This window comes from Bombina bombina, chromosome 8 (assembly GCF_027579735.1).
Source record: "Bombina bombina isolate aBomBom1 chromosome 8, aBomBom1.pri, whole genome shotgun sequence".
NCBI lineage: Eukaryota > Metazoa > Chordata > Amphibia > Anura > Bombinatoridae > Bombina > Bombina bombina.
The window spans coordinates 44,313,902-44,328,114 of NC_069506.1; the positions used below are offsets into that span (position 1 = coordinate 44,313,902).

General features: G+C 39.7%; 1 protein-coding gene across 1 annotated transcript in view; it reads left to right on the forward strand.

Moving 5' to 3' along the window:
• Positions 1-14,213, forward strand: part of MMEL1 (membrane metalloendopeptidase like 1) — a 300,136-nt gene that overhangs the window by 252,637 nt on the left and 33,286 nt on the right. Inside the window, exon 17 of the mRNA XM_053690343.1 lies at positions 1,393-1,451. Within this exon, the coding sequence (XP_053546318.1) occupies positions 1,393-1,451 (59 nt within the window). The remainder of the gene's footprint in view (positions 1-1,392; positions 1,452-14,213) is intronic.

The following is a 14,213-nucleotide window of genomic DNA, read 5'->3' on the forward strand; positions in this document are numbered from 1 at the left end:
ATTTAGTTGTGGCGGTGTAGGGGGTAATAACTTTATTTAGTTGCGGCGGTGTAGGGGGGGACAGATTAGGGGTGTTTAGACTCGGGGTACATGTTAGAGTGTTAGGTGCAGACATCTCCCATAGAAATCAATGGGATGTCGGGCAGCAGTGAACATGAGCTTTCGCTATGGTCAGACTCCCATTGATTCCTATGGGATCCACCGCCTCCAGGGCGGCGGATTGAAAACCAGGTATGCTGGGCCGGAAAAGTGCCGAGAGTACCTGCTAGTTTTTTGATAACTAGCAAAAGTAGTCTGATTGTGCCGCACTTGTGTGCGGAACATCTGGAGTGACGTAAGAATCGATCTGTGTCGGACTGAGTCTGGCGGATTGAAGCTTACGTCACTAAATTCTACTTTTGCGGGTGTCTAGGGCTTGATAACTAAGGCGAATCAGCCTCGCCAAAAATATGCTGCGGAATTCCAGCGTATTTGAGGTTGACGGCTTGATAACTACCCCCCTAAGAGGCCAATTTAACAAAGGTCTTGCTGATCATCTCTCCGTACTCAGCATTGCACCAGCAGCTCACAACTTGTCCACCTGCTCTGAGGCTGTGGACATCAATCTGCTCGATCCTATACAATCAGGCTGATTGACACCCCCTGCTAGCGGCCGATTGGCCGAGAATCTGCAGGGGGCGACATTGCACAAGCAGTTCACAAGAACTGCTTGTGCTATGATAAATGCTGACAGCGTAGGCTGTCGGCATTTATTAATGTGCGGCAGACATGATACGTATCATCGTATCATGTCCATCCACACTTTAATAAATTGGTTCCTAAGTGTCTATAAATCAATGGTAGCTGCCATGTTGTAACTTAGTTTACCTTCTCTGCTGTGGCAAATTAGAGACAGTTAAAAATAGGTCACTAGAGTGTGCAGCCAATGGCTGTGTGGAATATAAGTGTTCTGCATTTCTATTTCTAGCAGGAACTGAAAAATTCACAATTTTAAAATGGAATTACAGGAAATGGGGACAAAAAAATAATGAAAGAATATTGCAAAGGTTTTTTTTATTTATACAATTTATCATTTTATATTACCATCTCAAAGAAAGTGTTTAATGTCCCTTTAAGATCTACCCTAGTGGTCTGCATTATAGTTCCTCTCCAAGTTGGAGAATTTAAGGTTATTGTGCACATGGACTCCAGAGTTGTGTATAGCATTATCTATGACGTTTATGTCCCTTTAACCAGCGCTTTGAATTTTTCTATCCCTGTTTTAGTTATTTATTCTGGCTAGTCATATGGATGTCAAGTTATTTATATTTTTTGCAAATAGTAAATAATATATAATATATTAGTAAATAATATTTATTTATATTTATGTTTTTATGTTTATTTATTCTGTAGATGGATAATTGGTGCAGCAGTAGCAGATGCTTTCTATTCCCCTAACCGAAACCAAATCGGTAAGTGTATCTGTGAAAATGTAAAAGTCATTTTGAATTAAAGAAACATTGTAGTGCAAGATGTACATTCTCCAGTTTGTTAAAGCATGCAAAGTCCTGTTTGGGAGCCACAAGTATTGCAGTTCAGGAGCTGAACACAACTGGGGAGTGGCAAGGTTGTGCAGGGCCACTGACAATTGGTTCTCGGACAGAATGCCGAAGCACATTTGTCTGTCAGTCATATGTCCGAGAGACTATATTGCGACTGGAGAAATGACCGACAGTAACAATTGGCTGACTTTTATTTCTCTTTACTCGTGGGCCCACGTACGCTACTCACTATTAGATGGTAAAACCTCATTATACAAGAACATTCGGCCGAGGGCAGATACGCTCCAGAGTGCTATGTTGTAATCAGTGCCTCATGCGCCGCAACCACCTCTGGGAACCTAACCATGGGTCCCACCCCCACGACGAGCTTTTAACACATTCCCCTCCCCATACATAATTCTAAGTTAATATATCATAAAAAATAATAAATATGTAAGTTAATATATTATACATTTTTTTTTAAATATTAGCTAATTTAATTGTTTTATGTTGTGCTTTTGTACTATTTTAAATAAAGATTCACTATACATCATGACATTAGAGTGAGGCTGTGATGGGTCCATGCAGAGTGGAGCGTGAGTAACATCGGACACATTTGGCTGCGGACAGACTGTTATCCGACAGATGTCTGATTATTATCCGTCGTACAAATGTCCGTCAGATAACAGTCCGGACACGCTGACAATTGACTCAATGTTTTTCCTGCTCAGGGACCATTTGTTTTCTGTGACTCCCAAGCAGGATCTTTCTATGTGTTTAACATCTTTCAGTAGTGCGAAATGACATCTATTTTTTCATCTCCAATGTCCCTTTAATGGCTTAAGAATGACTCTTACAGAAATTCTGTATGCTATACTCTCTTGGTCTTTACTCTTTAGACAAAAGAAAATTGAGTAGCATCTGCTACAAAAGAGCCACCCTCTAAAATAGGTAAACTCTGAGAAAGAGCCCAATTATCTAAAGCTCTAAAGGTCTCATCAACCCTGAGGTCCCTCAAAGAAGAAAGGACAATCTTAGATTGACCAAAATATGCCACAAAGAGCCACTTACATTATAATATAAGGTCTAAAAAAATAAAAAGCATTTTGTGTGATTTCTTTCTATGCCGGGGAATTTTTGATCTTGGAGCCCTTGTTATTTATCTAATACCTTTTGTATTAAAGGGCTTCAAGAAGAATAGACCAGACATCATTTTTCAATAACAAGGATGGTTTTTACACTGGACAATACAGTAGGATGTTTTACACTCCTTGTTTTATATATATATTAATATTATTCTTTTCCAATTAATATAGGCTGACCATATTTCCTTGAGACAAAAACGGTACATTGAGATGTCAAAAACGGGACAGGGTTAAAATTCTTTATTCATAGGGAAATAAAGTAAGATTCTTACATGGTGGATAAACTGAGAAAAATGTGGAAATAGTTACTTGATAATGATAATTGTTATTTATAACGTCTGTACAACCAGCACTGCAGCAGCATAATAATAAGCATAATTAATGACAATTTAATTGATTGACAGGCACAGACACTGGTCTTACTTTGGCCATGCACAATTCTTGCAGAACTTAGACATTTGATCTACTTGATCACTATGTTTGTATGTTCACACTGTGACACAAGAAGATGGTAAGAATTATCTCTCTGGTGATGGTCAGCCACTAATTCGGGTGATGGCAGAGGCAGATGATCATCACATCAGATGATGACAGATCTAGTCCGACTCCTGTCCTTCCTTACTAGGCATTAGCTAGTAGTTCTAACTTCCCTCTCGTGACCAGTCTCTCTCCTCAGTTCAGTCTGACAGCTCACGACTGAGTACTGACCTGCTGTCACTTGCTTTCAATGATCACGCCCCTAATTTTGAGTGCGGGCGGCATAGACGACATAGTGCTGTGGATCATGTGGGCATGGCCACCCAACCCAAACCCTGCAGTTAAAAAAAACTACCCTTCCTACCGGCAGGGAGTTTAAAAAATGTTAGTAAGTGGTATGTGTGCTAAAAAATTACACTTGCGCTGGTCGCACAGTCTAATAACCCTCAAAACGGGACAAAATGAATATTATTAAAGAAACGACGGGACAGGGGAAGAAACATAAAATAACGGTACTGTCCCTTTCAAAACGGGACATATGGTCAGCCTAAATTAATATGATGTTTACATAAATAGTGCACATATGCTATGTAACATATGCCTTTGTTTAAGTGTTTAATTCACTCAAATGAGATAAATGATGTGATAATATTATTGCTTAAAGAACATTGCTGTAAAAAATCTATTAATCATATAAAAGGGACAGTCTACACCAGAATTGTTATTGTTTAAAAAGATAGATAATCCCTTAATTACCCATTCCCCAGTTTTGCATAACCAACACAGTCATATTAATACACTTTTTAATGTGATTGCCTTGTATCTAAGGCTCTGCAGACTGTTGCCTTATTTCAGTTGTTTTGACAAACTTTGGGGGATATTTATCAAGCTGTCAACCGCATATACGCTGGAATTCTGCAGCGTAGTTGTTGTGAGCTTGATTCGACCTAGTTATCAAAGCCTACAGACTGCCAAAGTTGAAATCTGTGACGTAACATACAATTCGTCGGTCTCAATCCGACACAGATCGATGCTTACGTCATTACAGACATTCCGAATACACATTCGGCACTATTTGACACTTTTTCAAAGTTATTAAATAGTTAACAGGTACGCTCGCAGCTTTTCCGGCCCAGCGTACCTGGTTTTCAATCCGCCACCCTGGAGGCCGCGGATGCCATATGAATCAATGGGAGTCTGAAAGCAGCAAAAGCTTATGTTCAATGCTGCCAGATATCCCATTGATTTATATGGTAGAAAACCAGTTACGTTTACACCTAACACCCTAACATAAGCCCCTAGTCTAAACACCCCTAATCTGCCACCCCCGACATCACTGCCACCTAAATAAAGTTATTAACCCCTATTCCGCCGCTCGCCGACCCCGCCGCAACCTAAATAAAAGTATTAACCTCTATTCCGCCGCTCCCGGACCCCGCCGCCACTAAATAAATGTATTAACCCCTAAACCTCTGGCCTCCTACATCACTACTACTAACTAAACCTATTAACCCCTAAACCACCAGCCCCCCACATTGCCATAAACTAAATGAAGCTATTAACCGCTAAACCTAACAACCCGCTAACTTTAAATTAAAATTACAACATCCCTAAAATAAATTTAAACTTAGCTGTAGAATAAAAATAAACCATTTTTAAACTATTAATTAACCTACCCTAACTATTATACTATACTTAAATTAAACTACCAATTAAATCAACTAAATTGAATATTAAAAAAAACCTAACTCTACTCAAATTATTTAAATATACTATTATTACTAAAGTCCAAAAAAAAATAAACGCTGTTATAAAAACATAAAAAAAATTACAAAAAAACCCAAATCACATTATCAAAAATAAAAAAGAATTACACCTAATCTAAAAGCCCCCCAAAATAAAAAAAACCCTAGCCTACAATAAACTACCAAAGGCCCTTAAAAGGGCCTTTTGTGGGGCATTGCCCCAAAGAAATCAGCTCAGGGCATTTAGCTCTTTTACTGCCCAGACCCTACTCTAAAAATAAAACCCACCCAAAAAACCCTTAAATAAACCTAGCACCCTGACAATCCACTTACAGTTCTTGAAGTCCCGCTTGAAAGATCCAGCCGGCAAGAAGTCTTCATCCGGGCAGCAAGAAGTCTTCATCCGGGCTGCCTCTTCCATCTTTATCCAGCCGGCAAAGTCTTCATCCAGACGGCATCTTCTATTTTCATCCATCCGGCGTGGAGCGGGTCCATCCTGAAGACATCCGGCACGGAGCTCCTCTTCAATACGGTCACCGCCGTAAACTGGAACTTGAATGCAAGTGACGTCATCCAAAATGGCATCCCTTGCATTCCTATTGGCTGACAGGTTCCATACAGCCAATAGAATTAGAGCTGCTAAAATCCTATTGGCAGTTCCAATCAGCCAATAGGATGTCTTCAGGATGGACCCGCTCCGCGCCAGATGGATGAAGATTGAAGATGGAAGAGGCTGCTCAAATGAAGACTTCTTGCCGCCCTTATGAAGACTTCTTACCGGCTGGATGGATCATTCAAGCAAGACTGTAAGAGGATCGTCGGGGGTTAGTGTTAGGTTTATTTAAGGGTTTTTTGTGTGGGCTTTATTTTTAGAGTAGGGTCTGGGCAGTAAAAGAGCTAAATGCCCTTTTAAGGGCAATGCTCAAACAAATGCCCTTTTCAGGGCAACGGGGAGCTTAGGTTTTTTTATATAGGGTTTTTATTTGGGGGTGTTGGTTGTGGGGGTGGTGGGTTTTACTGTTGGGGGTGTTTGTATTTTTTTTACAGGTAAAAGAGCTGATTTCTTTGGGGCAATGCCCCACAAAAGGCCCATTTAAGGGCCATTGGTAGTTTGATTGTAGGCTAGGGTTTTTTTATTTTTTTGGGGGGGGGGGGTATTTAGATAGGGCTATTAGATTAGGTGTAATTCTTTTTTATTTTTGATAATGTGGTTTGTTTTTTTCGTAATTTAGTGTTTTTTATTTTTTGTAATTTAGCGTTTATTTTTTTGGGTAATTTGTAATTAGGTTTAATAGTATATTTAAATAATTTGAGTAGGGTTAGGTTTTTTAATATGTAATTTAGTTTATTTAATTGCTAGTTTAATTTAATTGTAGTATAATAGTTAGGGTAGGTTAATTAATAGTTTTAAAATAGTTTATTTTAATTCTACAGCTATGTTTAAATTTATTTTAAGGTAGGGATGTTGTAATTTTAATTTAAAGTTAGCGGGTTGTTAGGTTTAGGGGTTAATAGCTTAATTTAATTTATGGTGACGTGGGGGGCTGGTGGTTTAGGGGTTTATAGGTTTAGTTAGTGGTAGTGATGTGGGAGGCCAGAGGTTAAGGGGTTAATACATTTATTTAGTGGCGGCGGGGTCCGGGAGTGGTGGAATAGGGGTAATAACTTTATTTAGGTTGCGGCAGGGTCCGGGAGCGGCAAGATAGGGGTTAAACATTTTAGTATAGTTGCGGCGTTTAATGACAGGGTATAAATAAAGTTGGTAAAAAGCCGAATAGATGTGAGATCGATGACTGTTAGTTAACAACAGTCTGATGCTCATCGCCCCGTACTTGGGGCGCAGCTTTTTGCCGGCTTTATATAAATATGGAGATTGTATTCAGGTCCGTGGCCGCGATGTTAGGCAAGCGTATTGGTGCCGTCGAATTAAAAAAAGTTGACGGCTTGATAGATATCCCCCTTTGCATTTTAGCCAATCAGTGCTGACTCCACGGGCATGAGCACAATGTTCTCTATATATGACATACATGAACTAACACCATCTAGTTGTGAAAAACTGTCAAAATGCATTCAGATAAAAGGCAGCATTCAAGGGCTTAGAAATTAGCATATAAGCCTTCCTAGGTTTAGCTTTCAACTAAGAGTACCAAAAGAACAAAGCAAAATTGATGATTAAAGTAAATTGGAAAGTTGTTTAAAGGGATACTGAACCCAAATTTTTTTCTTTCATGATTCAAATAGAGCATGCAGTTTTAAGTAACTTTCTAATTTACTTCTATTATCAATTTTTCTTAGTTCTCTTGCTATCTTTATTTGAAAAAACGACATCTAAGCAAAGGAGCCAATAAATGTTTGGTTTAGGACCATGGACAGCACTTGTTTATTGGTGATGTCTAATCAGCAAGGACAACCCAGGTTGTTCACCAAAAAAGGTCCGGCATCTAAACTTACATTCTTGCTTTTCAAATAAACATACGAAGAGAATTAAGAAAATTTGATAACAGTAGTAAATTAGAAAGCTGCTTAAAATTGCACGCTCTATCTGAATCATGAAAGAAAAAAAATGGTGGGTTCAGTGTCCCTTTAAGGTCTAAGAATTTTTTGGGGACTAAACTGTCCCTTTAATCATTCTTTTTATTTCAAATTAAAAAATATTATTTTAAATTCTTCAATATACCATTTCTTTGTAATGAGTTCAACTGTTTGACCCTAAGTTATATTTAGCTTCTTTACTTTTTATTAAATGCAGAAAGACAGGAAAAATGACATTAATGTCTTGTAAAAAAAAAAATTCTTCTAAAATCAAATAATAAAATATTTATAAAAATAACAATTTATAAAAATCAAAGTTTAACGTGTTTTGGTTTTTCAAATATTATTTTAAAAATTAAACAGGGCTGCAGATACCTTCAGAAATCTCGTTATCGTGGCATTTTTTATTTATTTAAATGAAATCCTGCTGATTCTGACCTTGTAAAAAAAAGCAGAATGATAACATTTTTATTCCCTCTAACAAATCATTTTGACAAACTTGGAAAAAAGTAAAAATAGCCTGAAATGACTGCAGTACTATTTATGCTTTACTGCTTCCAGTGGTGCATAATGAAATATTAAAAATCAAAAATAGCATAAAAGAGCTCTGCTGCAGCGTTGTACTGTACAATATTTTGTGCATGTATAAATTAATATACCACCAGCTATGGGCCAAATTACAAAAGGAGCGCGAAATATTGCTTCGTGAGATCAATATTTGCGCTCCACTCAACGTACGTAAATGTGCACTGGTATTACAAGTGCGGCACAATGCAAACGCAACCTCGCGTTTGCATTGCCCGTAAGCCTTGCACTCACGAGAGCGTACTTCCATAGGCTTGAATAGGAGTCTCGTTTTAAAGCCGATAGACACAGCAAATTACCTAGCGCAGACAGTGGCGTCACTAGGGTTGGTGTCACCTGGTGCGGTAATTTATGGTGTCACCCCACCCCCCAGTAATGGTTTTTTTTACTGCAAGAAGAGGATATCATAGAAAAGGCAAACTTATCCAATGGACAGAAAGCAGACACACACAAACACAAAAACACAGACACACACACACACATACAAACACTCAGACACACACAGACTCAGACACACTTAAAAACACATTCAGATGCACACACAAACACTTGTAAACACACATTTAGACACACACACAAAAACACTCAGACACACACAAACACAAACAGGCCCATTTATCAAGCTCCGTACGGAGCTTGAAGGGCCGTGTTTCTGGCGAGTCTTCAGACTCGCCAGAAACAAAACTTATGAAGCAGCAGTCTAAAGACCGCTGCTCCATAACCCTGTCCGCCTGCTCTGAACAGGTGGACAGGAATCGCCGGACATCAACCCGATCGAATACGATCGGGTTGATTGACAGCTCCCTGCTGGCGGCCGATTGGCCGTGAGTCAGCAGGGGGCGGCGTTGCACCAGCAGCTCTTGTGAGCTGCTGGTGCAATGTTAAATGCGGAGAGCGTATTGCTCTCCGCATTTAGCGAGGTCTTGCGGACCTGATCCGCAGTGTCGGATCAGGTCCGCAAGCCCTTTGATAAATGGGCCTGTTAGACACACACACACAAACACACAGACACACACATAAAACACTCAGGCACGAGGCGGGGCGAGCGGCTGACAAAGATGGTCACACTTCATTGAAGCTCTCTAAGCGAGTTGGACATATAAGTATGCAACAACAGCATTTTGGAAGATATCTCTATGTAGAACCTATATATTTGCTCCAGAACACCCGGTGAACACCCTGCACCGAATATGACAAGAAAAGTTTGGATTTAAAGGTGATGCCTAGACCGCTACTGCGACAGCCATGCTGGTTTGATGCTGCGTCACAGAACTTAGCAGACTCGGGGAACTGTGAAAATAACTACCTTTGCCAAGCATACATAGGAATCTTCTATAAGCTCTCTAAACGAGTTGGACATATAAGTATGCAACAACAGCATTTTGGGAGATATCTCTATGTAGAGCCTATATATTTGCTCCGGAACACCCGGTGATCACCCTGAACCGAATATGACAAGAAAAGTTTGGATTTAAAGGTGATACCTAGACCGCTACTGCGACAGCCATGCTGGTTTGATGCTGCGTCACAGAACTTCGCAGACTCAGGGATCTGTGTAAGTAACTATCTTTGCCAAGCCTACACAGAAATCTTCTATCAATTGATTACTCACTGTATCTTGTATTACGGGACATTTGCACTCCAAAAAAAGAAGCCGTTAAACAGCTACACACTTATGTTATTCACTCACTTGGAATATTATTCACACTCCCCCTCCCTTTCCCACTGCTCCTGGTAGCAGTGGGTCATATCCATTGCCCTTCTCCGTAATCGCTCTGTGAGAGCAAAATCCCTGGGGAGCTGTGTCTTATTAGAGCTAAGTGCAGGCTGTTCTCTAAACACTGGTACCTCTAATCATCTTTTTACCCCTCAATAATGTCACAAAGAAAATTAACACGGAGCGATAAATCTCAGAAAATGGTCCCTGCATTCCAGGGTGCAATGAGCTCCTTTTTCAAGCAGACAGATAAACAGAGATCTAACAAGGATCCAGAACCTCTGCAAATACCTCAAGATGAAAGCTCTTGTGAGGCTACAGATGCAACAACGGAAGAACAAGCACAAAGTGTTGAAATAGGAAAAGATGACATTATCACTTATGGAGCTATGGAAGCCCTAATTGAACAAGTTAAAGCGTGCATTAAAACTGAATGCGCGGACCTAAAGAAAGACATTTCTGACCTTCACTATAGAGTGGATACATTGGAAGAACATGAGTATATAGTAGCTCAAAAAATAGCAAACCTTTCTACAAAAGCCTTCCAACACCACCAACGTATGGTAGAATTAGAAGACAAATTAGACGATCTGGAGAATCGCTCTAGAAGAAGTAACTTAAGATTCAGAGGAATTCCTGAAACGGTTCTCGGGGCAGAAATTCAGGGCTATCTACATTCATTATTTGCAGATTTAACGAAAAATAGTTCTGATGATCCTCCTGAAATCATCCTTGATAGGGCCCACAGATCACTCCGCCCTAAGCCCCCTGAAGGTTCGCCCCCCCGAGATGTAATTGTACATTTCCAGAACTTCCAGCATAGGGAGCTTATCTACAGCCACTCCAGAAAACAACTGGCTTTCATGTTCCAAGGTCAGCGTATACAAGTATTTCAAGACCTCTCAGCTCGTACACTCCAAAAGAGAAAAGATTTTTCATTCTTGACCTCCCATCTACGCACCCTAAAAATTCCATATAGGTGGGGTTTCCCAACCTCGATCATTGCGGTCCAGAATGGAAGAAAATTTGAGTGTCTCTTTCCACCAGACGCTGAACAGTTCTGTCAACAGCTGGGATTACCTCCCCCAGATTTGGCTGATTCCTCCATTCAACCATCAGCACCAGCTAAACAAGAACCCCCCAAACCTCAGAGACGTCCTTGGCAGGACTCTACAATGAAGCAGAATAAAAGAAGACAACTTAACCCTGTCAATACAGCCGATGATCCACCTTGAGAAAAGACACGTAAATATATAATCTGATTGTTAATAACTTTACTCTATTAACTTGATATTCCTTTCTCCCAGGTTTTACACAGACTTTGGCTAGAGACTTTTTGGACTATTTGTTTCAAGATTTTGCTGTTGTGAGAAATAACTGCTCTTATTATAGTTTTCTAGGTTGCTGAGACCCAGCTAGAATTGTTATGGTTACGGATCTGTTGAATGTTTTCTTATCTGTTTCACTTCACCTTTTGTGAAATGGCAAATTCCATAGCATGTCTTTTGTTATTTGTTATATGCTGATCATTGCAAAGTTACACCAATTTATTTTGTGTATGTTTGAAGTGTTTACTCCAAACAATCCCATTATCAAAACAAAGATAATACCTCCTTTTTTATGTGTCTATACACCATATACCCGTGGCATATGCCCCCTAATGTGATAACTGAAGATACACCCTATAACTCTTTCAATGTGGTCCAGATATTCTCACGATCCCGCACGTGACTAATATACTGTATACCGTGACCTTCCTAACAACCCTCCCCCTTATACCATGCTTTCTAGTTAAGATCAAACCTGATGAAAAACAGGGCAGCACAACTCCATACTGTAGATATAGTTACATTTACCGGTACGAACCTATATGGACCTTTATTTAGACCCTACATAAGTCAGTCAGAGAAATGTTGTAGTCATAATACTCTCACTGTCACTCAGCCAGCATCGACACATGTAATGCTTAATATAATAGTACATTTACCCCATAGTCATGTTGCCGTACTGTACTTCAAGGTCTCCAATTGCTCAAATGCCTGCCCGGGGTAAAAACAAAATTCAGATTCTGTGTCCTTATGTTATTGCATATTATCTTTGAATATCTGCTCTATAAATGAGTTGAACGAAGTTGCTTTATTCCATTTGTTGTATTTTAGCTATAAGACACTACTACCTCGGTTAGATGTCATAATTGAGATGTGGCCGTATTGTTAAAGGTTCACAAATATCATAGAACTGTTTAACCCTCTTGCTGTTCCAATCTCACTTCATGTAGATTCCATGTCCAACTGGCCTAACAGCCTCTTTTTTACTTTTGCCTGTGTTATACTTACACCAGAGCCTACACTTAAACTTTCTATACCAGATTAAACCAGATCTGGTCTACTCTTTAACGTTCTTTCTGAAATATCAATCCTCCTATCTACACAACCCCTTCTCAACTTCCCCACACTTACTACTGTTTTTTCTTGTTGTCATTTCATAATATATAGTACTGACAATGAAACCACAGAATTTTGATGGGTCATTCACTATTGCCACTCAAAATGTAAAAGGTTTCCTTTCGGCAGAAAAGAGGTCAATCGCCCTATATGACTTTCATAAAAAGAGTCTGGATATTGTGATGATCCAGGAAACTCACTTTAAAAAAACTAATGAACCAAAGCTCCCTACTAGATACTACAACCAATGTTACCTTAGCTCGGGCCCGACCAGACATAACGGTGTGTGCACCCTCTTTAAACGTAACGCCCCATTTGACTTACTGCAAAAATACTGCGACACTGAGGGTAGGATTTTGATCTTGGTGGGTCTTTACTACGGTAAACCCATCACTCTAGCAAATATTTATGCCCCAAATAAACCGACCCGTAGTTTCTTCCGCAAAGTCACTAACAAGCTCCTTGACATAGCCAAAGGCCCTATCCTTTTAGGAGGAGACTTTAATTTCCCATCGAATCCTTCCCTGGATACATCGACAGGCCGATCCTATCTGAGACTTTCTCAGATCAATAACAACAACACTCTACTACAATCACTTACATTATTTGACACATGGAGAATGGTGCATACAACTACCAAAGATTACACTTTCTTTTCCCACCCTCAACGCTCATACACACGCCTTGACTACATATTCTGTGATCAGGCCTTCCTTACAAATCTAATAGACTCCAAGATTTCACACACCTCCTGGTCCGACCATAGTCTAGTTAGATCTAGGTTTAGATGGACATCCAAACCCAATCACAGACTGAACTGGAGACTAAACGAATATATCCTCACAGATACCGATATCATTGACCAATTAATAAAACACACAGATGAATTCTTTGAGTTCAATATTTCTTCTGACACTACCGCTGCCAATAATTGGGAATCCTATAAGTGTTTTATTAAAGGGATCATTATACAGCTAACTGCAAAACTCAAAAAACAGAGATCTACCCAGTTTGACTCTCTAACCAGCATTCTCCTAGCTAAAGAAAACTCTCATAAACAAGAACCTCAATCCTTGCAAAAACTAAATGAAGTTAAGGAAGCAAGAGACACTCTTAATAAATTTCTGATTGAAAACGCGCATATGCGTGCCATGACCTCTAAGGCGAAATTTTTTGCAGAGTCTAATAAAGCGGGGCGAATGCTGGCGAGATACCTAAAAAAACAGAGACTCAATTCATATATTCAATCCATCAAAAACTACTCAGGTACAATTAGCTCAAAAAATGAAGACATATCAGAAAGCTTTGTCTCATACTACACTTCCCTATATAATATTAAAAACAAAATAAACGAAATGGAGAGGAGAGATAAGATGAAGTCATTCCTTGACTCAATTGCTGTCCCCACGATCCAACAAGAGGACCTAGATATACTAGATGCACCCATCTCGTTACAGGAAGTAATACGCACAATCAAATCTCTCCCAGGTAGTAAATCCCCTGGTCCGGATGGCCTTTCGTCCAAATTTTATCAACTTTTAACTAGTAAACTAGTAAAGTCAGCCCTCATTTAGACTCTTTCAGTCTATAGACCAAGGTCTTTCTTTCACCCAGCCTCTATTAGAAGCCATGATTACAGTAATCCCTAAACCTGATAAACCTAAGGACAACGTAGGCAGTTATAGACCAATCTCCTTAATAAACGTTGACATCAAGATCTATGCTAAGATCCTAGCAAACCGCCTTAATCCTATCCTTCCGAAAGTCATCCATCCAGACCAGGTTGGATTCATCAGGGGCCGTGAGGCAAAAGATAACACCACCAGACTACTTCATGCTCTCTTTGCTTCTCACAACTCTAACAGCTCCCTTGTTCTCCTCTCCACGGATGCTGAGAAGGCCTTTGACAGGGTCGACTGGCATTTTATGTGGTCGGCCCTGTCAAGGTTTGGTTTCCCAGACAAATTTATAGCTAGAGTGCAAGCACTATATAATAACCCCCGTGCTAGGATAAAATTTAATGACACAAATTCCCAAACTTTCCCAAT